The sequence below is a fragment of the Rhinolophus sinicus genome, chromosome 2 (assembly GCF_057876585.1).
Source record: "Rhinolophus sinicus isolate RSI-liver-muscle chromosome 2, RSI-T2T, whole genome shotgun sequence".
NCBI lineage: Eukaryota > Metazoa > Chordata > Mammalia > Chiroptera > Rhinolophidae > Rhinolophus > Rhinolophus sinicus.
This window is the reverse complement of record NC_142502.1, coordinates 172521151-172547089: the sequence shown is the minus strand read 5'-3', so window position 1 is coordinate 172547089 and position 25939 is coordinate 172521151. Positions and strand designations below refer to the sequence as shown.

At 39.9% G+C, this 25939-nt stretch overlaps 1 protein-coding gene and 1 long non-coding RNA gene across 12 annotated transcripts in view; one reads left to right on the top strand and one right to left on the bottom strand.

The window, feature by feature from the left end:
• Window positions 1–25939, bottom strand: part of RBKS (ribokinase) — an 82652-nt gene that overhangs the window by 30474 nt on the left and 26239 nt on the right. For 7 of the 8 annotated variants that reach the window (XR_012496287.2, XM_019735338.3, XM_019735339.3 and 4 more), the window contains 5 exons: window positions 21046–21109; window positions 19840–19902; window positions 16830–16994; window positions 9385–9476; window positions 4397–4585 (listed from right to left, as the gene is read on the bottom strand). Coding sequence is in view for 7 of the 8 variants with exons in the window: in XM_019735338.3 (XP_019590897.1) it covers window positions 4397–4585; window positions 9385–9476; window positions 16830–16994; window positions 19840–19902; window positions 21046–21109 (573 nt within the window). In the remaining variant the exon portion in view is untranslated. Of the gene's footprint in view, window positions 1–3799; window positions 3821–4396; window positions 4586–9384; window positions 9477–16829; window positions 16995–19839; window positions 19903–21045; window positions 21110–25939 lie in introns of those variants that run through there. The other variant, XM_074331831.2, reaches the window with a different exon arrangement.
• The window catches only part of LOC141571522 (uncharacterized), a 50296-nt gene that overhangs the window by 8320 nt on the left and 16037 nt on the right, over window positions 1–25939 (top strand). Inside the window, exons 3-7 of one of the 4 annotated variants that reach the window (XR_016020493.1) lie at window positions 8245–8329; window positions 9216–9542; window positions 14754–14924; window positions 23017–23129; window positions 24796–25023. This is a non-coding gene — a long non-coding RNA (uncharacterized LOC141571522). Of the gene's footprint in view, window positions 1–8244; window positions 8330–9215; window positions 9543–14753; window positions 14925–22488; window positions 23130–24795; window positions 25024–25939 lie in introns of all 4 variants that reach the window. The other 3 variants (XR_016020492.1, XR_016020490.1, XR_016020491.1) reach the window with 3 other exon arrangements.

The window sequence follows — 25939 nt, the reverse complement described above, 5'->3', positions numbered from 1 at the left end:
TAAGTGCAAGATTCTTCATCACAAGAGTATGCATTCATTAATGAAGTGCCTAGATGGATCTTTTTGTTGTTTTTTGACTTTTGTTTTCTAAATTGAGGTATCATTCACAAACCATAATCTACCCTTTAAAAGTATCCATTTCAGTGGTTTTCAGTATATCCACAAGATTGTGTAACGATCACCATTCCAGGACATTTTCATCACCCCAAAGAGGAACCCTGTACCCATTAGCAGTCACTCCCCATTCTCCTCTCTCCGCAGACACTGGCAACCGTCCGTCTACTTGTTTCTATAGATTTACCTATTCTGGCTATTTCATATAAACGGAAGCATATAATATGTGGCCTTTTGTGTCTGGCTTCTTTCACTTAGTATAATGTTTTGGATGTCTTTCAATGCCGTAGTATGTATTAGTAAGTATTCCTTTTTATGGTTGAATAATATTCTATTATGTGTATTAAAGGGGTTCAGAACAGGCCTCCCCAAGATGTGCTACTTTGGCACGTGAATTACTTTGACCTGAAGGCAGTCGAGACCCTGTGGGCTCACTTGAAACTTTTACCTCTCCCTTAAAGAATTTAAACTTGGGGCCTTACCCATAAGAAGAGTTATTATTTATGACCTATCTATAGGACAGGGCAAACTTCTAATTACTGAACCTCTGAGAATGACATCCCTCTCCTCTGAAGCCCCAGGCACCTCACCTCTTTCTTAGCTCAGAATGTCATATGTACCTCATTTGAACTCTCTGTCTTGGAACCTCTCATGTAGGTGGGGTTCCCATACATACGTTTGCAATTAAATTTGGTTATTTTCTCTTGTTACTCTTCTCATGTCAATTTAATTATTAGACCAGCTGGAAGAACCTAGAAGGGTAGAGGAAATTTTCTTCCACCCCCATAGTATGTAGCACAATTTGTTTATCCATTCATCTGTTGATGAAAATTTGGGATGTTTCTAATTTGGGGCTTTTAGGATAATGCTGCTCTGAACATTCTTGTATAAGTTTTTGTGTGGACATATGTTTTCATTTCTCTGGGTACATACCTATAAGTAGAATTGCTGGGTCATGTTGTAACTCACTCTAAATTTAACTTTTTGAAGCATTTCCCAACTGTTTTCCAAAGTGGCTACACCATTTTACAGTCCTGCCAGCATTGTTTGAGGGTTCCAATTTCTCCACATACTAGGCAGCAGTTGTTATTATCTATTTTTGATTATAGCCATTCTAGTGGGTGTGAAGTGGTATCTCATTATGTTTCGTCATTAAAAAAAAATCAGAGCCATCCATACACACAGTTTAAAAAGACAAGGCTTACAGTGTAAATGCCCTATCTCTCTCCACAACCATTTCCATGAGGCAAATACTTTAAATTCTTTTAGCGGTTTCTTCTGGTATTTATCTTCTATTTCTGGTAATATGCTTCTATTGCTATTTTTAAAACTCAGTTTTAGATATTATCTCTTGACTTCCAACTATGGAAGATGAGCATTTAGTTCTCTTATCTACCCCCATGTGCACACAAATACACACTTTATCCTTCCATCTTCACAATATGATTATAATCTCCATTTTTGGTGAAATCAATAATTGGCACTCACATTGTTATGACTATGAGTTCCTAGCCATGTGGTATACTAAGATTATATTTACTTAATCATACTTTTTCCCCTTAGACTCCAGATGACCTAGAGGAAAAACTTGGCCTCATATTTTTTTTCATTTCCTCAGTTTTTTACATATTAATTACTATTTTATTCTTAAATTCTGCAAGAAAACTAAAAATCTCCTGTCATATTCAAATATACAGATATTCGATGATTTCTTTCTTTTTTCTTTTTTGTTTGTTTTTGGGAGACATTCCTCCCGGCGCCCCCCTCCATTCTGCTGCTCTCATCTGAGCTGACTGGGTATGGGCTTGCTGCATAGCTGCTGTCCTGGAACTTTCCTTCATCCCTGACGTCTCTCCGATATTGTATCACCTGTTTCCTGAATCCCAACTCTTCCTGTCTTAGTTTTATCCCTCAGTTTACAATAGCCTATCTTCCAGTAGCTTCTTTATTCCTCTGTTCCTCCATTACTGCATCTTTTGTGTTAAAGAGATATTTTCTAGTGTACCGTTTTAATTTCCTTGTTTCTTTGAGGTTTCTTTGATTGCACTGGTGATTCCAATTAACACCTTAACTTAAAAAAATCTAGTTGTAACTAAATACCAACTTAACTCCAGTAGCATACAAAGTTGTGTGTGGATGCTTCCATGCTACCACGGCAGAACTGAGTAGCTGTGACACAGCACGTACGCATACGGCCTGTGAGGACTAAAACTGGACTCTCTGGCCCTTGATAGAAAACACTTGCTGATCCTGACCCAGTGCCCTGATCTTCCCGATCCCGTTCTCTATCTCCTGCCTTCAAGCAGTAAGTAATCTGCGCCTCCTCTGAACTCGCACTATCTCACCTTTCCTGGAAGCTAAACATTAGCTGCGGGTGCTAAGAAACCAAAGGAAAGGGCACAAAACAGTGACGACTTCCTTGGTGCACACTGCTGTACTTAAGATGCTCAAAGCCGTCATCCATCACAACCTATGAAATCCAATCCTTTAACATGAAATCACTCTGATACAGTGGTATTACTATTGACTCGAACATTTCTAAGGCGAGTCTCTTCATCATGTCGTCCCGTGCCCAAGCAGTACATGTCCACACGAGTGTGCTGTGGTGGGCATGGGTTGTTTTTGTCTGACTAGCATCGACTTCCCATCCTCTGATAACAGTTCTTTGATTTGTACTTGACACCAGGGAAGGGGACGTGATGTGGGGTACCGTGTGGGCGGGGAGCGGCCAGGGCCACACGGCAAGGCAAGCAGAGGGGACAGCAAGTGAGCCCCAGTGACGCGGTTTAGCCCCCGCATTCTGCCATACGTGGAACTTTCTAATGATGTGCGCCAAATACCTTTTTCTGTGTAAGTCCGTTTGAGTTGTACTTCTGCTTATGAGCAAGGGGAGTCGTGACTGACACAGACACTGACAGCAAGGCTAAGCCACTTTGGGGACCCATCTAGGTCGGACATCTTCATGAGGACCCTTCATTTCATTTTTAGCAAGAGAAGAATACACTCTTCTGCTTTAGTTCAGGACCCGAAATAGTTTTGGTCTAATGCAGGATCAATTTCAGAACTAATAAGAAACCTCTCAAATCTAGGTTACTGTCCATCTTGACAAAACAGAAAACAACTAATAGTTTTAGGAATGATTAGATATGAAGAGAATAACAACACTGAGAACAATATATCAAATACCCGATAAAGCACATTTTGAAAGGCAATCATGATGTAATTTCATGTTATAAAAGCATGCCTTGCATTTATTATTTTTCAAAGCATATTTGTATCCAAAACTTCATCAGCTCCCCTTAGGCTTCTTTTTTGATAAATGGCCCACATTTTAAAGTCTTTTCTAAGCATACAAACCAAAACATAGTTTATAAGTAATTATATAGCACGTTCTTATAAATAAAATTCCTAAAATTTTTATTCTCCTTCAACTTCAGTTTCGTGTCCCTGACATGTGCTTACTTTTCCAGTCAGCTCTTCTGAATGCTAGGCCACAAACAGATCATTTTTATTTCCCCAGCTTTAGGGGAGCCCTGAGCCTTTTTTCTAACTTGTTTCCTTTTTATCCCTGCTCGGTGGCTGCCATGACTTGTCCACTTAACTCGCTTGTCCTAACAGCGCCGTACACACGAAGCGTCTGGGGAGTCGACTTCTGAACCCCCAGCTGTTACTTCGTAGCATTAGGATCCTGAGCAACTTTCTAAATCTGTAAAATGAGTATAATAATAGCACGTACCTCATACGATTGTTGTAAAGATTAAGTGAGATGTATACAAAAGAGACACAGGAAGCATGTAGTAAATGTTATTATTGTCTGAAGGTGAGCTCCGCTCACCAGTGCTCCTTGCTATTTTATTCCACATGAAGCTTGTAAAATCTGGTGATTTGTTTACGGTCTAAAACCTAAGCCCAATGAGGGCAGAGATTTGTCTTGTTTGTCACTGTAGCCCCAGCATCTAATATATGACTGGCATATAGACAGGTATTCAATAAATATTTATTGAATGAATGAATGAATATAAGTAATACAGGTATAATTTTACTGATATTCCGATTTTATGGATGAGAAAACTGAGGCTTAGAGAAGTTAAGTGACTTGTATAAAGTCCTACAGTGGGTTAGAGCGGGATTAGGATACAGTTCTCCTGCCTGGTTGTTGTTCTCTTCTACCATGTCACCTCCTAGGGCCTTTACCTCTTGACCCCCAAGTTTAAGTGCAGTGTCTTAGTAACTGAATGATGATTTCAAGGGCCAAAAATGATTCTAAAATTTAGAAACCTACCGTGGTATCCACAGCCTTGACCTTCTCTGTGGGGATAAACTTTGGAACAGGGTCTGTCTTGGACAGCATCACACATCCTTCAGCACCTAAGGTGATGATAACGACCTGGCAGCCCCTCTCCAGGAGCACCAGTGCAGCCGTCCCAGCGTCCGCAGGGCTGCTGACTGCAAGGCCAGTTAGAATCTCAGCCTGGAAGACACAGTAGTGAGAGGAAACAGTGGTGAGCAAAGTAACCTGGGTCCACATCCAGATTAGATTTGATTTTCTAGAAAATGTCTCCCTTATTTTGCATAACAACCAATGAAATGCAATGGAGAACTCTGATAGATACTGGCTCAGGAAAATAAATAAAAAAGCAATAACAATGACAACAAAAACTAGCTATAAAAGACATCTTGGGACAACAGGGGAAATTTGAATATGGCCTTGATGTCAGATGACAGAATAGAATTACTGAGAATTTTCTTAGGTGTGATAGTGGTCTTGTGGCTACTCTTAGGAGACCTCGCACACTCAGGTATTTAGGGGTGAGGTGTTGTGTTATCTGCAACTTACTCTCAAATGATTCAACAAAACCAAAAACACACACAGGGGAGTGGGGAAGTAACACAGCAAAATGTTAACAACTGTTTAGGTGGAGAGTATATGAGTATTTATTTTATTGCTCTTTCAGCTTCTGTGTATGTACGATAATTTTCATAAGAGTTAGGGAGAAGGGAGGAAAAGAAAAAGGAGAGGGGCTACTGCCAATGATTTGGATAGAAATCATGCTGTAAATCAATGATTTGGATAGATGTTATGCTGTAAATTTCACATGTAAGGACGTAATTCTTCTAGGCCTGTCTTGGGCCCTAATGCCTTTCTCGTATTGCCAGTTAAAGCTTTCCATGTCTGCACACCGCCCATTTCTTTTGTGTTTTGCTGGAGAAGGTGGAAGCAGAGTTGGAGAGGCACTAAAAAGCAGTGCATGACATTCAGAACTGCACCACTCACTATGTGACTTTTCCCAAGTCATGTATGATTTGTACAAGGAGGGGCTTACACAGGATCAGTAGTTCTCTTCCAGAATACACAAAGGTCTCTAGCTGAAGTAGGAGTGAAGGGCTGCAGCTCTGCTTCCACATCCCCCTGGGGCCCCTCCAGCATCTCTGAGGAACCTCTATGGTTCTGAGAATCACTAGACTAGATGAATTATATACTTTTTGACTCAACAAGTTTAAAACCTAATTCTGTCCTTTCTGTATTACAATTTAACCTTATAGTATCTCTTCCTAAAAGTGGGTCTATCCCTTCCTGTGATTGTTCTGAATATGCCCAGATCAACCCTTTCTGTTGCTTGTAAATCATCCCACAGCGTCTGCTCAATCTAGACGTCCGTTTTTCTCAGTAGCATAGGTTTCATTAACTTGACCACGTGTCATCCCTTCCCATCATTTTTCCAGAGACCCTTTCAGTCTGAGTTGTTTATGCTTTGAGACCATTTTCTTTTTTACAAGTTTTTCATTGATTTTCATTACTGGGTTCACTTATGTCTGATGAGTTGGTCTATTTTTAGGAATACTGACTTCTTGTGGTTTCTAAAAACTTTTAAAGAAACTATTCTTTAATGAAAAATCCTGATTCTAAAAAGTAATGCAACAAACACCCATGTACCTACCACCCACCTTTACCAAATCTAAACACTTTATTTGCTTCGGATATTTTTCTTTAGAGAAGGTAAATTATATCTTCCATGTATATTATTTAGCAATGTGCTTTTCCCCCTTTACATTACTTAATTCATGTTGATGTGTGTAGCTCTACTTTTTTTATTTCAACTGCACACAGTATTCTGTACTGCAAATATACTATAGTTTAAACAAAATCTATTCTATTTCTTGTGGACATTTTGGTTTTTCCATTTCCCCCTTTTACAAGCAAAGAAGTACTGGATATTCTTATCATTTGTATGTCATCTGTCCTTTTTCTCTGGCTGTTTAAAAATACTTTTGTCTTTACTCTTGATTTTATGCAGTTTCATTAAATGTACGTTAGTAGAGAGTTATTTATATTTATCTCACATGGTACTCTTAATACACTTTTGATCTGAGGACTCATGCCCTTTTTTCAATTCTAGAAAACACCTGCAGTCTTTCCTCTAGTATTGCTTCTCTTCAGTTCCTTCCATTCTCTTCTTTCACTCCAATTAGATGTATGTTGGAGCCTGTCAAGTTATCTTTTATTTCTCTAAATTTCTCTTTAATATTTTTCTTTCTGTGCTATTTTCTAGGTGAATTGAGCTTTCCACTTTTAGGTGAATTGATCAAGATTTTCTTTTAATTCACTAATTCTTCATTCCAATCTAATGCTCACCTTTCTAATGAGTGCTTTGAAAAAAATTTCAATGGCTATTTTTCATTTTCAAGACTTCTAATTGATTGGTTTTCGTATTTGCAAATTGTTGCTTCGATTCTTTTTCTTTTACCATTTCTTCTCCCTTTTTCATGAATGACAATCTTAATCATACTTATTTTAAAGTTCTTTTGCGTTATTTTATTATTTGAATTTCGTCTTGTGAAAATTCATCTTTAGATTGTTGATTTTGTTGGAAAACTCTCGCAGCGCTGTGTTTCTTCATTTGCAGGCTTTCTCTGCTACCTGTGAGTGGATCGTCTTCACACTTCATCTCCCATCAGGCTTCTCCCTTCCTTTCTAGGGGTTTTTAGTTGCATCCATCAGGCCCCTGAGGATCTCTAAACCACAACAAGGCATTATATCGGCAATATGGGGTTCTGATTCTGCTGTTACTGGTGATATGGCCACTCCAGACACTAAGCCAGCAGTTGGCTTGGTTTCCTTCCTGGAAGAGGCAGTATCTCTGTCCTCCTGTCTCCTCAGCTGGGGAGCCTCATGCAGGTGGTAGTCTCGGCAGCAGGAGTAGGAGCCTCCTCCACCATTGTTTGTCAGCAGGGGTCCGGAGCCCAGCATCTCTGGTTTCCAGCAGCTCCAGGCTCCCATGAGTGGCAACGTGTAGTGCCCATTACCCAAAGCAGGCAAACTTCCTGCCACTTCTCCCTGCTTCTGGGACTGGAGTACTGCATACCCAGGGCTGAATGCTCTGTGATTCTGTTACTTCTCTGATATGTGGAGTGACTTGACCTTGTAGGTACCTTTTCCTTTTCACTTTTATTAAAGACCAGAGTTCGTTCGTTCGTTCATTCATTCATTCATTCATTCATCCATTCATTCATTCAATAAGCATATATTATAGGTGCCAACTGTGTGCCGGGTACAGTATAACATGGTAATTTTCAAAGATAACTGTATTAATATATATAATATCATACATGTTCTTTTCACACTGTTCCAATGACAATCTTTTATTGGGAGGTAGGGGGCCAGGGTGGACTTTCCTGCCTTCATCGATAGAATGGTCCAGAAATGATGCTGTGTGACTTCCAAAACTAAGTCATAAAAACCAACATGTCTTCTGCCTAGTTGTGTCTGTCTGTCTGTCTGTCTGTCTCTCGATATTGGCTCTTGAAACCCAGCTTCCATACTGAGAGGAAGCCCAGGCCCCAAGGAAAGGCCGTGCGTAAGTGTTCTGGCCAAGCATGCGAGGGAGTGAATGAGGTTTCAGGCGATGCCAGCTCTCAGCCTTGAGTCTTCTAGGTCACATTGCAGAGGAGACACAAGCCACCATGTGTCGGGTGTCAGCTCCTGATGCAAAGTATCCGTGAAGGACAATAAATAATTCCTGTTGTTGTAAATTTGGGGGTCATCTGTTGCACAGCAGTAGACAACTATACACATAGGGACAGCCACCGGGGAGGCAGTGGTGAGTAAGACAGATGTCCCTGTCCTCACAGGACTGGTAATTAAATGGAGAAGACACAAGTACGGAACACATAACCTGAACTGTGGTCAGTGTTTGAAGAAGAAATATTGTGCTCTGTAAGTATCTCGCAGGGAAATCTAAGCCAGTTTTGCAGTTGAGGGCAATCTAACCTCTTATTATGAAATGGTCACTATCTCCTACAATTTCTTTTTCCTAGCACAAAGCCTGGCCATGGTGGTTGCTCAAAAACGTTGCATAATGTATTGTGGTTTGTTAAAATTAGTTTCCTTATGGCACTCTTCTTTCTTGTTTACTTTATGTTCTGAGAGATGAAATTAACAAAAGGCAGATCAGGAAATCCTAGAAACCGTCACTCAGCCTTCAAACCACATGGAAAAGTACTGTGATAGTTCATTAATGAATAACTTTCTCTCTGTGTATGTTGCACTGTGTGATCTATCTTGCCTCCCAATATTGGGAGAGAGCTTCGGTCTAAAACTGGCCTTAAAAGGGAGAAATATTGAAATTTTCTTCCTAAAATGCTTCACAACGAATGGCACAATATGAATATATTGATATTTTACACAGAACTATAAATTATGACTCTCAGATGGACTAAAAGGGTGCTCCCCTAATGGAGTGACCCCCGAAGGGTCCTTCCCATGGCACCAGTGGAGAACCTATTAGGGTTGCTATTAATACATCAAATACAGGATGCCCAGCTCAATTTGTATTTCAGATAAACAAATAATTTTATAGTATAAGTACATTAGGATATTACTCATGGTTTATCCGAAATGCAAATTTACTTGGGTGCCCTGTATTTTTACTTGCTAAATCTGGCAACTCTGATATTAATTAGTCCAGAGAATAGGGAATAATTAAAAAGGAAAACAAAACACCAATAATGTGAGGGCAGGGAGGGCACCCAAATTAGCTGAGGTTTGATAAGTGATAAATTATGGAGATGATTCAGGGAATCTTTTTTCTTTTTTTCCCTAGGACTCACTGATTTCCTTTTTACACACCCCCATCAACTGAAAACTCTGTTTTCACTGGGCCCAAGAATTCATGCGCAACTAAACTGATGTGGTTAGTCCTGCTCCTTTGCTTACCCACTTGCATGGAAGTCTTTGGTTTCTCATGAATGAGCAAAATCTTCCCTTCTTACCTCACTTTCATTGCAGCAGAACACGTCTGAGAGGCTGTAGAACCGGGAGTCCAGGTCGGCAGTGGCAGGAGCTGGATTGAACAATGTTTTCACTACACAGGAGAGGAAGAAGGATTCAGTGGTTGTCATTTTCAATATGGTGCATTTACAGACATTAGGTAAGGGACATCCCCAAGTGCAAGCATTTCCCCCATTAGATTAAAAATCAACTTAGTAATAGATGTAGGAAAGTCGGAAATCTCAATCTCCACGATAGCACAGTACAATCTCCTTATTTCCATCTGCTCTACTTTTCACTTTACAACATTTCGGCTTCAAGGGCAAGCATCAATATTTACAACCAAGGTGATTACAAAATTATGGCAAAGGGCAATAAGAGGATTAAAGATTTTAGATGTTGGGGCATGAAAGGACATGTATGAATGTGAACGTTCAGGCTGGTGAACATTTTTGTGGGTTACTTTAATTGCTTAGTTGCAAAGCCAGTTCACAAATCCATTTTCCAGGAAAGGCCTTGATAGAAAAGAGATGATAGAAAAGAAACAATGAAGAGCTCAAAATCTTCCTGGTAAGACTAGTAAGTAGGAAGTTCATGTATATATGTATATTTTGAACACCGATGTATATCTTCCAAACATATCGGAATTCTTCATGCAAACATGCACACACAAAAGCTTACATTCTGTGAGCAATCTAACAACATAAAGGAACAGACTGAGAAAGGAGGAGAAACTCAATCAGAGGCTGAGAGCTCGCTCAGACGAGGAGACTATAGGAGGAGGGTGGCTGGGGAGAGCAGAAACAGGGCAAACGAGAATGGCATGGCCATTACAGCGTCAGAAGGGCATTTTTCAGAGGAGGAAAGTGAGCCTGAGAGATGAGGTCACAGTTTAAGGTCATACTGAGACTTGAGGAAGCTGGGTCACGACCGGGGTCCTCTAGCTTTAAGTCCAGGGTTTGGTCATCTCTAAAATAGTTGCCTGTCTCGGCCAGGACTCTGTCCACAGCAACACAAGCCTGAAATCCCAATTCATAATATTTTAAAACAGCCTTAGGTGGGAAACTCCTCCTTTGTCAAAACACTTACTTATCCACCAGAGTACCCAACTAGATTCCTTGGTCTTCTTTTCCTCTGCCCAGGTCCTCTGACTTAGGTGTTTAGTAATGCCAATGCACTCTGGACCTATAGAGTAAAATCCTCTAGCTGCAGTTCTCAGACTATTCCAGAACAGTGGCTCACAAACTTGGCGGCACGTCAGCATCGCTAAGCGAGCTTAATAAAATGCATGATTTCTGGGCTCTCCCTCAAACCCACGGAATCCAAATCTCTTGGGGTAAGATCGGGGGTGTGCACATTGGTAAGTTCTCCAAGTGGCTCTTCCATAGCTGTCCTCGCACCAATCCATCGTACGTCCTCGGGGAGATGCTGGCCAGCGCGTGGCTAAAGCAAACTGTCCACTACTTCTGCCTGGGGAGGCGAGGCTACTTTGTTCCTGCACCCTCTTCGTCTTCATATTTTGGTTTGGTCAGTGGATCTTGTTCAGTGGTTTACAAGAGAACACTATTCCCACATTTTCATTATTTTAGAATCTAGAATGTCCACCCATGGAAATTCTATGGTATATTTTTGGCTGCTCCTATTTTGGCACAGGGTTATTGTGTAGCTTAAATTAGAAAATGGATGTAAAAGTCCTGTGTAAACTGTAAAGTGTTGTACAAACGTAAGGGATTATTACTGTTATTATATTGTCCTGTACACACAGCCTGACAGCCCCGCCTGTCCACCCATCTCTTCTGCCTTCTGTTGGAGTTTGTAACCTGGCAACCATCTCTCTCATTGGTTTTCCTGCATTTGAGAGGTCTTAGAGATGTCAATGATGCATAAAGGCCTTCACTGCCCAGCATTCTAACACATCTGTTTCTTTTTAGGTTTTTCAGAACAAATACATTGCTCCCTATTTTCTGCAAGCATCAAATTGGGACACGTTTGCTCACCTATATGATCCTCCAATCTGCATGCAAAAGCATTTGGGCACAGGTTAGAGCAAGCTATCAGTGCAGACCAACAGGGTAGAGCCAGTCTTATCAAAGCTCATTTTATCTCAAAAGATCCCTGATCCAGCAATTCCTTTTCTAAGCTTCTCCTACAGAAATACACAGTCATGCAAAGATGTGAAACAGTGATGTTCATTCAGCTCTGTTTGTAACAGAAAAAAAAAAGCAAAGCAAAAAGAAGCCTAAGCATCAAGCAGAGAAGATTCGTTAAAAAAAGTATGACATATACATGCAATGGAATACTCTGCTGCTGCTAAATAGAAGGAAGCTGATCTGTTTTGTCACAGAAAGATTTCTATAACTTATTTATAAGTGAAGAAGGCACTTTTGTAATAAAATCTATAGTGTGAACCCTGTCTTTTCTTTCAACAAAACAAAACATAGCTATATGTTTATTTATACACTTCCATAGAAGAGAAAAAAGTCTGAGAGGTCAGTCATTAAACTAATAAGTGATTCATTAGAAAGGGCTGGCGGGAAAAAAATCTGACCGTAGATTACCTGATACACGCCATGCAAAGACAGCGTTCTTAAAACATGTATAATACCTTACATCAAAAATAAGTATACTGTGAATGAAATGATATCATGTCTGGGTTTTTCCTCAATAATCTGAAGTTGCAGTCAGGAGTGGAGAGTAACGAGTTTGGGTATAGATGAAACAAGATTGGTCATGTGTTGATAATTGTTGAAGCTAAATGGTAGTAAATATGGACTTACCACACTAGTCTCTATATGTCCTTATATATTTGAAATTCTCCACAATAAAATCAAACTTTAAAGAAACAATTCCATTGGATTTTAAGCAACAATTGCTGGAATGAGGAATTCCATAAATGTTGTATAAAAATCAATCAAATCTTATTTGCTTGCATTTTACCAAGGGAAAGCATTCTTACCAACAGTAACTGGATACATAGGCTTAGACTCTGACTAGTAACTAAATTTAGGGGGAAAGTGAAAATGCCATAAAGGACTCTCTTTGGCTCGTGCTACATAAATAAGCATACACACTGTACCATGATGGAAAAAAAACATGAAGAATTAGTACAGTAGATGTAGTTAATCAAAGAAGAATGCAAATTTGTAATAGAGAAGATGAGAAAAAAAATGATGTCATCTTGGAACCCCAACTAGAGAACACTAGAAGCAAAACTAGAGAACTCAGGCTGTGCCATGGAGTAACGTGGAGATGCAGAGGTGATTGATGGCACCAACAGTAATTGTCAGTCATTGCCATGTAAGGCGGACTGAACTCCTGGGTGTCTTCACAGCATGTCCGTGGCTGGCACGATAATGTCAGGAACTGGTGAGGCCGAGGGGGGCAGCTGTGTAGGTGGAAAGACAGGAACATGTGGCAGCAGCTTTTAATGATGTCACCATGGAGGGCAGTGGCTGGACAGTTAAGGCCCTCGTAACCTAAGGGGCTCAGAGAAACGTGAATAAAATCACTCTAAGCACAGAAACTGGGAAGGATGGAGGACCCAAAACACTGGCCTGGCAGTTTCTCCCCCTCGGGGTTCTTTTCTGTGACCGGAGCAGCAAGAACATTAAAACCTTGGGCTATTGTCAAAGTCCACGTGGCCAGTCAAAAAGTTTTGTTTGCCAGATGGAAAAGGACTGAAGTGGCATTCAAAGATATTTTGTATCTTACCTAGAATTTAAGCTTGGCGATTTTACAATCTCAATTATTTATAATTGTTCCTGTAATGTTCCATTTGCTTTGAAATGGATATAAAGGCCAGAAGCAACATGTATAATTTCATCACAAGCAGCTGCAGCGCCAGCTCTGCTGTGGGCCTGTCTCACAGCACCGTGACTGAGTGGGGGGCGCCCGCAGGGCTGCCAGTCATTTCTGATGTTACATGTGCTATCTCTTTAAAATCCCTGCTGTCGTTTTCGTAAAGACAGCAAGCGAGTCCCAAGACAGGATATACAAAGATGGAGGTGTCTTTTTACTCTATATTTTAGCAACTGATATATAATCTAGTTATACAGCGTCTTTAACTCAATACTAGTTAAGTAGTAGATACGGGAGCTGTACTAATAAACCCGCAGATGATGATGATGGATGATGATTTTAACATCTTTCTTGTAAATGGGATAATGCAGTCTCGTGGGGCAATGGGCAGGGCAGATCTTTAGACTTCGCCTGCTCTGCTCTGTGATCAGTCCATTCACACCTCATCATCTTAAAGAACTGTGAGAGCTCTCAGCCCAGTTCTCTTGTTTCACAGAGGAAACTGAGGTACAGAGCAAGGAACCGACTTACTCGTCTGATGTCTCCCATTTGCTAAGTGATTGATTCTGAATTCAAAGCCCTGCTTCATGACTCCCAAACCAGTGCTCCTTCCATTGTACTAGTCTCACCTGAGAATGAAGTTGCATTAAATTCTCTCTCTTTCACACACACACACACACACACACACACACACGTACATGTGCACGCACACGCCTACCTCTTGGTATTGAGTCTAAGCTGCGTCTGACTGGTAAGCACCAAATGGGGACCAGCTGAGTTCTGGACAGAGGAACACGTGTGAATGTATGTGTGTGTGCGTCTTTAATGGGTGGGGGGACATATTGCTGAAAACACTCTAGGGCAGGGGTGTCCAAACTGTGGCCCGCGGGCCAACTGTGGCCTGCAATCCATTTTTTATTGGCCCGCAGCAAATTCCAAAAATATATTTAGTTTACTTAAATAAACCAGGTGAGGCAATACGTACTTCACCTCGAGTGAGTAGCCCGGCTGTTTGTGTATTTTACCGCATATGGCCCTTGGTAAAAAATGTTGAAAAAAGTTTGGACACCCCTGTTCTAGGGTCTCTTCTCTGTGACTTGAGCAGCGAAACACTCAAAATTTAGGCTACATGTTGGATAATGTTACCATTCATGGGATTTTATTTTTCTAGACATACTCTTCATAAAGGCTCAGTTACTAGCAGTCAATGGGATGTTGAAGTTTCTTTGTAACTTGGGTCTTGGAATCTGAAATCCTGGTTTCTACACTGACTAAAAGTACGACCTTGGTTAAGCAAATTACTTAAGCTCTCCAAGTCTCAGTCTTCTCCCCTTCAGTCTGGGAGAATAATGTCTGCCATGTTTGTTTTACGGTTTTTCTGGGGATTACATATGAAAGTACTTTACAAGCTGTTAAGTACACATAGATGCAAGGTATTACTTCTAGTATTAGTGTATAAGGTCACGCAGACTTAATACTTAGGCATGCTGGCGCTTCATAAAAATGTGAAATAGGCTAAGTGGTCTTTGGCCCCCTATTACCTAACCCCCTTTCTGCTGCACCTGGTCCTCAGCTCCTCAACTGGAAGAACTGCCTGGCAGGTGATGGAGGAAGCATTTCTGGACCCCACCCAAAGGACAGCTCAAGGTCAGGCTGCCTGCCCATCTGGATAACTCTAGCCTCACCTGTGAAAGGTTGGATCCTCAACTGTGGTTGCTGTACCTTTCTCTCCTCCACAAGCGGGGTAGGTAACAGGTGACTGGGACAGAGAAAACAGTGATCTCTGAGAAGCAAGGGATAGTAGGAAAAAAGAGAAATTACGCTTTGATGTATAAAAGGAAAGACAGGAGCATGAATGAAGTGGCATGGTGTGTTCAGACCACCAGTCAGATGGGTGCAACGCGGACAATGCTTCTCGTAAGCATTAGGCTTTAGCTGTCACACTCTGAGAAGACGGAACCTATGGGTTTGGGCTCAGAATGCTTTCTGACAGCTTCGAGTTCACTAAAAATACATTCAATGTCTGAGAATTTGCCATGGCATATTGTTTTGCCATGAGGAAAATTTGTTACATCATGACATACATTTAAAAATTCTCCACAAAATCATTTCAGTAACATATTTTCCACTTATTGCTAAGTAGTAAAACACTGTACACCTTGGGAGAAATCACTTATACAGACACAGACACAGACACATACACACTCTTACTGCTTTTTTTCTTTTTTTAGTTTTGTATCTTGATGATAAAGTTCTACCTGGAAAAGTCACTGTGGTTCTCTATGTTCTTAATATAAATCACAGAACTATTAGTGTAATATCAAGAAGCAGCCATGGTCAGAGGGTGGCTAGTTTTTATTTGTATTCATTTATTGTTTTGACCAAATGGTACTGAGATGAGGATATTATCCAAATTTTAATCCAAAGAGGGAAGAAAATTGGGGTTTACTGAAACTCTCTATACCAGCTTGCTATATTTTATTCCATTCTTAGAACAATTCTGTAGGGAAGTATTTCTATATGCATTTAACAGACAAGGCTCAGAAAAATCAGTTAATTCCGCAAAGATCACAAAGCTAACAAACGATCAGAAATGGGCTTCTAACTCAGAAGATGCTCTCCCCACAGGTCAATGGTAAAAAAGCAACAAACTGAAAGAAACTATTTGGATTTTTCAAAGTCTGGTATTTGCTGAGGGTGGGAGAGGGGGAGTGGGTGGGAGAACAGATGAATGAAAATTAGCCAAGGGTTGATAATTGTTGAAGCTGGGTGATGGGTTTTATTGGAAAATTCTGCCTGCTTTTGCTTGTTTTTCTTTTAAAAAAAAATTAAGTATAGTTGGTATACAGTATTATATTAGGTATGTTATTTTCAGGTGTACAATATAATGATTCAACATTTTTATACCATACAGTGTGGTCACCCCACTAATTCTAGTCATTATCTCGTAGTCACCGTACAAATTTATTACAATATTGTTGACTATATTCCCCTTCACCTTTTCCACCCATCCCCCCACCCCCACCCCTCTGGTAACCATCCCTTTGTTCTCAGTTTCTATGAACCTCTTTTTTTGTTTTGTTTGTTTGTTTATTTTGTTTTTTTTTAGATTCTGCCTGTTTTTATATGTTTGAAAATTTCCAAAATCAAAGATCAAACAAAACAAAAGAGCTGTTTAAAGGACGTTGACAGCATAGAAAATATTACATATAAATAATCTTTTGTTGTTTATAGAAAAGTTTTACAAAAAGGAGAAAGCACTAATCTTCAATTCCTAGAGATGTTTATCAAAATGTACTTGGGCAGTGATTATACAGGACGTGCTGCCTCTGCTTCTCAGAATGGAAATTATTCCACTACCTAGAGGTTATCTGGGACAATGGGCTGATTGAGAGAGTCTAGTTACTACTTGTATTATTTCTGCTAACTAGAGTGGAGATTTCTATTGCGGGATAGCAGAAATGCTACTCATGTTATTTTAACCCTATTTGTTTTCTAACATTATCAAGAAGTAGAAGAAGAGAGTGAATCTCAGATGGGAGAAAGAATATTTTACTAGAGAAAGTGTGTTGCTTTGCTGAAAAGGTGAACTTTAATTAAGACAGTGATGAAAGCTTTTAGAGAAAGAATGACAAATACGTAAAATTACCTCCATTGCTGTGAGCCATTCTTAGGGCCTCCAGAGAAGTTGCTGGAGTTACTTCTAGCTGGCAGATCATGACTTTGGCTCTTCTAATGACATGGGCGGCCTCCCTCAGGTCTTTGGTATTCAGCAGTAAATTTGCTCCAGCCACTATAACGATGATATTCTGGCCTATAAAGAATTTCTGCGTATTTATATTAAAATAAAGTCAAGCCAAACAATGATATTCTGCAATGTTACAGTCATTCTTATAAAGTCATTATATAAAATGTGTTGTAAATATTAACTTTAACATTTCTAGGCCATTCAGGTTAAATTTCACATTCCTTGTGTATCTTCTTTTACAATATCTCTGTAAGAGTCAGTGTTCTAATCATTTTGAGCAAAATCTAAAAATGATTTCTTTATCAATATTCTTTCCCTCCCAGTATTCTTATATACAAAGAATATTAGCTGAGAAATGGCATATAACATACTTAAAATTTTTCTTTTATGGGAAATAAATGGTACAATGTATGTGGTAAAGATTCTTAATCCTAAATGACAGATGTGATAATGAGTATAAACAGGGATAAACTTGCCTAGTGCTAAAAACGAATGCTCTGTAGTATGCAGTCAGTTCCAGGAGTACCCTAGGGTATTCTGAAAAGTGACTTTGTAAATCAAAACACATTTTATAATATCTAATGATGGAAAATTGTACTAAATGACTTAAGGTAGAGAGAAGAGTTATTTGGCTTCGACTGTACCAGATCAAACAGAAGCAGGACTATAGAATCTTACACACTCATCACTTGGACCCCCTCTCGACACTCTGACTAAAGGCGGGAGGTGTGGTGGTGCATTTTCTCCTGAACACAAACCACTTGTGGCTGTTGAACCCTTGACATGTGTCTGGTCTAATTTGAGATATGCTTTCATTGTACAATACAGAGCAGATTTCACAGACTGAATACAAAGAAAAGAAGGTAAAATATCATTAGTTTTTAAGAACTTTTTGATTATGTGTTGAAAGGATATTTTGGACATACTCGGTTAAGTGAATATATGAAGATGAATTTTACCTGTGTCTGTTTACTTTTTAAAATGTGGCTGATAGAAAATTCAAAGTTACGGACATGGCTTGGATTTTATTTCTATTGGACGGCACTGATCTAGAGGGATGCGTTGCAGCAATCATGTTTTGTGCCCCAGGCCGCTAGTGCTTCTCTTGTATAGACATGACCTAAAATTCCCTCTGAACACAGAACACATGCTAGCCTATCATCTTACCACAGATGTGTTTGTTGGCCGCAAGGAGGACTTAATAAAGTGGGGATGGGTCAGCATAAACCCAACCTCGGTGCTGGAAAAATTCAAAGTCCCCACACACTGAAAGACAGCATATCTCCTTCCCCTCCTCCTTCAGTGACCTCATTCTCTCTGCTAGAGTCAGCTGCTGCTTCTGGGTTGCTGACTCCCAAGTCTAAATTTCTGGCCTGGCCTTGGCTGATGAGCCACAAGCCCAAGACACAGCTGTCTGGTGGACAGTGCCATGTGGCCAGCTCGTTCATGTCTCAACTTTAACTTGTCAAAACGGAACTCCTTATGTTACCTTGCTACTCACTCCTTCATTGAAAGGAGCTGATTGTCACCTGTCTGGGTATTTGTGTTAGCTCTTCTACTACAGTCTATACTCTCGAGGGCATTACCACACACTATAAACCAGACAAAGTCCACCATAATAGGCACTCAATACACAGTATTAAATTATGTCTTTACACGAACATGCTGTGTTTTGTACAGAGATAAGGAAGAAACAGATCTCGAAGATATCCCCAGAACACACACAAAAAAGGTTTAAGGAAGGGAAGGAGCTGCTGTTGGCAGCAATAATCACGAGGTAGCTTAAAATAACGAACACAGACTGTCTTGTTAGAATAAAAACTGTATCTACTGTCTTTAAGTGGAATACGTTTTTGTTGTTGTTATTGCAACTTTGGGATCACTACAATAGAGCTAAAAATACTGTGTCTTCTGTGAGAAATGATCTTGTGAAGCTGCATTATAAATTAAAGACATATTGTGACAAATCCGAATTTAACCCAGTGCTCACTGATTGCCCAGAATGCACTAGGTTCTGTCCTAGGGGCCCCATGAAATGCTTAGTCCTGAATATTAATTCTGATGTTAAAAATCTTATGTAGGTGTTTTCACGTTTACAATAGTTGGCAGAAATTATGACAACTTTACTTGAGGGTAAAGGGATGTTACTGGTTTCAAAGATTCCAAGGCCTTGTGACAGACTTAGTTGTATATATAGACTTTTTTTTTTATGTTTTAAATATATAAATATACTTGTTTTAATCGATTTTATTTTTGAATAAGTAATACATTCTTTTTCCTCCTTTTTATTCTTTTCTGTCTGTTTTTGTGTGTGTGTGTGTGTGTGTGTTTATTAGTTTCAGGTGTACAACACAAAGTAATACTTAGACGTTTATCATTTATATCCCTCACGCTGTGTGAACCCCCCTCCTCCCTGTATATATAGACTTTTGAGATTTGATTGCTGTTGAAAGAGCAGACAAAATTGAACACTAACGGTAAGTTAGAAGTAATTAGTTGCTGCCATTTGCTCAGTAAATATTCTATAAATATGATTCATCAACTTTCTTTTGCACCTATTTACATTTATTTATCTAGTGTAACTGAAATGACAGATGAATACTTTACTGCTGTGAGAGACAAATATCAGTTCTGTATTCACATGAAGGGTAATGGGACGTTATAGGATAGAAATATTATTTTGAGGCAACTATAATGCTGTATGCATTGGATGGACAATTTTATATTTGAATGATCAACTTGGGAAGTATAAAGGGAAACACTTATATTTAGATTGGAAAGATCACACTTTCGGCTTTGGAATGGTGGGTATGGTGACATATCCATGGGATTATGGTAAAAATTGATGTTTCTGCTCTAGTTCTGGAAATGAACTGTTTTATGAAATGACACTCTGATATGCAAAACATACCTTCTTTATTAACAATTATAGAAGCAGTTCCTGTAGCAGCATCTTCAGTCTGATATGCAAATTCTAAAAGGAAAAAAGAATTTACAATCACATATATACAGCCTGGCATGGATAATTTACTGTAACAATTTCAATGCACCACTAATCCTTAGAAAACTTTTTAACCTTTAACCATCTGGAATGATAAAAAAGAAATAAGTAGTTAATGCTAATTTATACTCCTCACTTATACAAAATGAAGAAAATACATCTTTACACTTAGTTGCACCTTTTCTCTACATACTAATAAACAACCCGGCAAACCACAGCACTTCTAGTTTCCCCAAATTATCCAAATCCATAGTGGTATCATGCATTGTACATATGCATTTTTCAACACCACCATATTTCTTCAGTGAAAGAAAAGACAGACTTGAGATGAAAGACTAAAGGTCAAACCTATAAAATGAACTCATTTGGTTGTTTTCATTCTCATAAGCCTTGCTTCTCATGAAGAATTATGGCCTGGCATGTAAGTGGAAATGCTGATCAGGCAGCCTTGGCGAAGACCTGTGTTCTAGTCCCAGCTCCAGCTCCAACTACCGTGTTTCCCCGAAAATAAGACCTAGCCGGACAATCAGCTCTAATGCGTCTTTTTGGAGCAAAAATTAATATAAGACCTGGTCTTATTTTACTATAAGACCTGGTCTTATCTAACATAATATAATATAAGAACGGGTCTTATATTAATTTTTGTTTCAAAAGATGCATTAGAGCTGAGTGTCCGGCTAGGTCTTATTTTCGGGGAAACACGGTAGCTGTGTGCTCCCGGACAAATTCAGAGCCTCCTTGGGCTTTGGTTTTCTCTTTTGTGAAATGATAGCGTCAGCCTCAGTAGTTTCTAAGGTCGTCTCCAGCTATGATACTCAATGACTTTTCTTAAAATACCTTTTGTGGATATAGCACCTGTTTTTTCTTGTCACTTGCTTTTGAAACATTTCCATGAGATGAAGGTTTGTAACCTCCGATTGTTTTATTCCCATCTGGAAGAATGTACGTGGAAGAATGAACCATAGGCTATTCAAGCAAGACTACACAAAGCTGCGCATAAAAATTCTCTGGCCACCAGGGGAGGATCTAATAATTCTATTCTGCATTCAACTTTCCTTGTAAACAGATCATAGAAGAATGTTATAAAAGCCAACTTTAAAAGAGATGAAATTTTACCTGTAGAAATATCATTCTGTTTTAAGTTTTCTATATAGTCATTGCCAAAAGAATCTTTGCCAACCTGTACCAAAGAAATGATGAACATTAGTTCTTTTATATTTAGTAAAATGCTACAATGTAGTTTTCAGAATACTTAGCATTTTAAAAGGGCATTATCTGCACAGTAATTTATAAACATTAACTAATTAATCTTCTTAATGTAAGTCGCTAGACTTGAATTTAGCCCAAAGAATTGTTATATATTAATGTTCCACTGAAAGCCTGCCTAAAATGGGAGGTACTTAATAACTGACACAAGTTCTATAGGTTCATTCTCGGTTTTGATCTGTTCACGTGGAAATTCCCACTGACCAGAGCTGCCCACCGCCACCAACCTGCAATATTTATGAAGCATCTCAGTTGTTGGTTACTTCATTGTCAATGACAGCATCTTTGTAATGACCTTCCTGGTGGTTTAGAATCTTGTCTTCTCCCCTGACCCTGATGCGGAGGGCACAGAGGAGGGAATTTTAAAAAGCCCTTGATAACTTGGTATAGTGGAATTTGGTTGTTTTTCCATCCTAGCATCCATTCTGGTCATGATACTTCAGGTTTTGCTTTGGAACCCACTGTTCATAGAGAACACGATTAGGGTGGCACAGTTGTTACACTCAATGAACTTATGTTGACATATCGTTACCAGTCAAACTCTATGGTTTACATTCGGGTTCATTCTGATGTGGTACATTCTATGGGTTTTGACAAATGTATAGACATGTATCCACCATTATATTATTACACAGATGGTTTCACGGCCCTAAAAATCCTTGGTGCCCTGCCTATTCATCACTCTGTGCCCCTTAGTTCCTCGCAACTACTGACCTTTTCACTGTCTCTATAGTTTTGTCTTTGTCAGAATGTCATCTAGTTGCAATCATACAGTATGTAGCCTTTCCAAACTGACTTCCTTCACTTATCAATATGTACCTAAGGTTCTTCCATGTCTTTTTGTGGCTAGTTGGCTCATTGCTTTTTGGCGCTGAATAGCATTCTCCGGTATGGATGTACCAGTTTATTTATCCATTCACCACTGAGGGACATCTTGGTTGCTTCCAAATTTTGGCAATTATGAATAAAGCTGCTATAAACATCCATGGGCAGGTTTTTGTGTGAAGGTCCTCCTGTTTTTATTTTTATTTTTAACCAGTTGTCAACATCTCAATATTAGATTTCACAAAAACAAACAGATTTTCTGGAGGCCCTGAAAATTCAGAGGTTCTGGTAACACTGGGCCGACATTCCTGCAAGGCAACCTAGCTGGCACTGCCCCAAATATGAGCACATGCTCTCTGGTTCCCCACCGCCCCACCTGGCCCCCTGCAATGTATGTGACCTGCTCGGCCCCCGTAGGTCTTGAGGCTTGCCACTCTTGAATTGTACTTCTATTTTTCTGTCCTGCAGGTGAGCACTACGTCAATGGATTATGTGTCTATTTAGGTCTCAGCCGCTCCTACTGTGTTCTGCCCTTCCACAAAAAATTGTTCCTCTCTGGATATTTCAAAAGATAGAAACCGAAAGATTTACTTGAGCCATGATCCTGAATGAGTGAAAATAAAATTTCTTGGTGAGCTTTTGGACTGTCTAGATCAGAGGTTGGTTTTTTTTTTTTTTTCCTATAAAGACCAAGATAAGTAATATTTTAGATATTGTGAACCATATGGTCTCTTTTGCAACAGTTCACCTCTGTCATTGCAGCAGCCAAAGAAAAACTGTCAACAAATGGATGTAGCTGTGTTCCAATAAAACTTTATTTACAAAAATACGTAGTAGGCAAGACTTGCCCCAAGGGCCATGTTTGCTGACCCCCGATTTAAATGTCACTTCTGATACCTTCCTCCTCAGAGAACACTTTTTCCTGGGCTCCTTTTCTGGCTGAAATGCTGAATAGACAATAATGTCAAACAGTATATAATAATTTTTTATTAGCAGAATTTCTATCTCTACAAGAGCGTCCACGACAAAGCATTGCTGTGAGGAGAGTTCCCTGGAAGGACCATCCACCAAAGGTTTCCTTCATGGAAGGCTGGCCATTTATCTACTAGGTAAGTGCCAAAGTATCCTATTTCTTTGGTCAAAGATTCATACCAGAAATACATTCTTTGTTCTCTCATCTTTTTTTTTTTAAAAATATTATTTAACTCTCTCCCATGAGCAATCAAGATGTTCAGTAGTAATGTTGTGGGGATTAAGAAGAGGCCATCCCTTGGCATGTGGCGCCTGATACAAATTTGAGCACAGAAACTTCTCTCCCCTTTCCTGTTGGTCTTATACTCGTACAGGCAAACTCTGTGTAAGGTGATACATGGTGGTGATGATGTAAACATTAGGAAGTGGTGCAGGGATTAGGAAGAATTGTTGGAGGGGAGGAGGAAACCAAAACAACATGCAACTCTGCCCTCAAGAAACTGATAGTTTCAGAGGGCAATAAGACATACGGAGGCAGCCATAAGACCAGGTGGAGGTCATGTGCACAAAGGCGTCCATGGCAGGGATGTCGTGCGCAGGGGACCTGCACTTGCAGGCTCGCTGCAGTCGTACCTGAGAGGCTGTAGCAGGGGCCGCCTTCGTCCTGCTCAGAGCATCACCTGATGGCTGGATCCCCTGGTGATGGTTACGGTCCAGGTTTATTCTAATAGTGATTTCCTGGCAAGTCTGTTGGCTGGCCTTTAAACTCTTATTAAGTGAGAAGTGGAACAAAATACTTTGCTTTTGCCATCTTTGATGTTCCCTTGTCAAAAATAAAGATCTGGTAACTAAAAAATAATGGAAAAGTAACAACACTGCTGAGGATTCAGAGAAGTCAGCTCTAGCTCCTTTAACTTTACATTTAGATTGTAGTGATACATTACAACATATAATAAAAGAAGTGATGAAAAGCCTACGAATGGGAAGACAGTATTTTCCTTTGTGTCATGAAAGCGCCTTCACACTAGCTGTGTGATTTTGGCAAGCCATTTTAACTCTCTAGGACTCAGTGTCCTTATCTGGAAAGTTACAGTAACTTTGCTGTGAGGATAAAATAAAATACTATGCATGAAAGAAAGCACGTTTAAATGGGCAAAGGATTAAGTAAGGGTTTGGTGCTATCATCATCATCGTCAACATCAGGCTGCTTCTTGTGGAGGAAGGGCAGGGCTACTGCTGCTTAGATTCAGTCTTATAAACTACTTCTGTGCCCACCTGGTTCTCCGACTCTCCCTGTTCTTCCTGTTGCTTCCTATTTTCAAACAGAAGAGCATTTGATCATGGAAGCAAACATATGGGTGCATGAAATTATTTTTAAAATGAGACCGTATTTCTACTATTCTAATAAAAAACATAGCACTTCCATGAATGGTTTGTGGCAACTAATAGTGTTCTATGTATCCCGTTACTTTCATGAGAATGAGATAGCCAAGGGGGAGGGTATCTGTGCCTTGGGAATGATGTTTAAGCTTTAAGTAGGTCTAAATCACATATCAAAATGTGGACAAACAGCAATGGAAATCTAGGTCCTATTTAAAACGATCCTCTTTTTCTTTCTGCAGTTGCACAGGTGACATGTGCAATATTACACTAACAGAACACCATCTTCCCCATTTCTTCACCCTCAAAGCTTCTTACGCATTCATTTATTCTCCTGGGTTTATTTTTTACTAGGTTGAAAGAAGTGAACACCTTCCACTCTCCTTTGCTTACTTCTGACCCAAGGTTAAATCTCTTCCCCAGTAACTGGAAATTGATAACCAGAAGTCCAAGGAGTAGACTCCATGCAAAGATGTCCTTCATTGCCTGCCACTGGGAGCTGAGTGCAAATATCTTGAAAATCACCGTGACTGAAACAAATGAAAGGCCCTTACAATAATATCAACTGTTATAAAGGAATCTGCATGGGAATCTTTGGAGGCTTCCTTATTTTTCCCATCACACACTGGCTATCAAGTTGATATGAAAACTGTAAGTACCTTGGCCATGAGGCAAATGGTGCATAGGGGAGTCAGGAAACCTGGAATGTGATTTCAGTTCTGCCATTACCAAGCTACATTTTGCCGCCAATTGTTCCATCTTAGCCAGGCTGTAGGGTAGGACTGGCGTCAGTTATCTTTGGCAGGCAGGAAACCAGTAGTTCTCAACCCTGGCTGCTTATTAGTCTCTCCTGAGGAGCTTATAAACGTCCTGATGCCCAGGTCACACCTCAGACCCATTCAATCAACCCCTCTGTAGGTGGGAACCATAGAAAGCTTCCCAGGTGATTACAATGAGTGGCCTCCAGTTTGAGGACCACTGGTTGCAGGTGAGGAAGTGTCTGTAAGCTTTGTCTGTGTGGAAGAAATGCAGAGGGAGGGCCCAGTCCTGCCTGGTACTAGGGAGGTAAGTCGACTTAAGTGCGAGCACGAGAAGTGTGACCTGCAGCATCTGCTGGGGCCGACGGGCCCGTCAGGGTCCTGCAGGGGGACCGAGGAAAGGTAAAGCCTGAGAAAACGATTTCTTTGGCTCATGTTGGCTGACTCCAGTCTCATTTGGATATGGCCCAGGCCTGTTTCCCTTTGCTTCTTTTGCTTCTATCTTTCTAAAACTCGTACTTAGCAAAAATAGTTGGATTTCTGTTTTTCAGAGTGGTCAGTAGAAGCACGATTAACTTGACATTATCATTTGACTGTGTTAAAACACAGTGTGAGTTCAGTATATTCATGTCTACTTTCTTGCTCTCGCTTACAAGTATGAGAACGTAGAAGTTCTTTCCTCTCTCCTCCACTTAATCAAACTGTACCTGTTTTTCAAGCATCGGCTTAAGGCCAATCTTCCCTAGTCTACCCTTTGTTAATCTTATTTCCAGAACCCCTACAGCATTCCTAATGATACTATATAATTA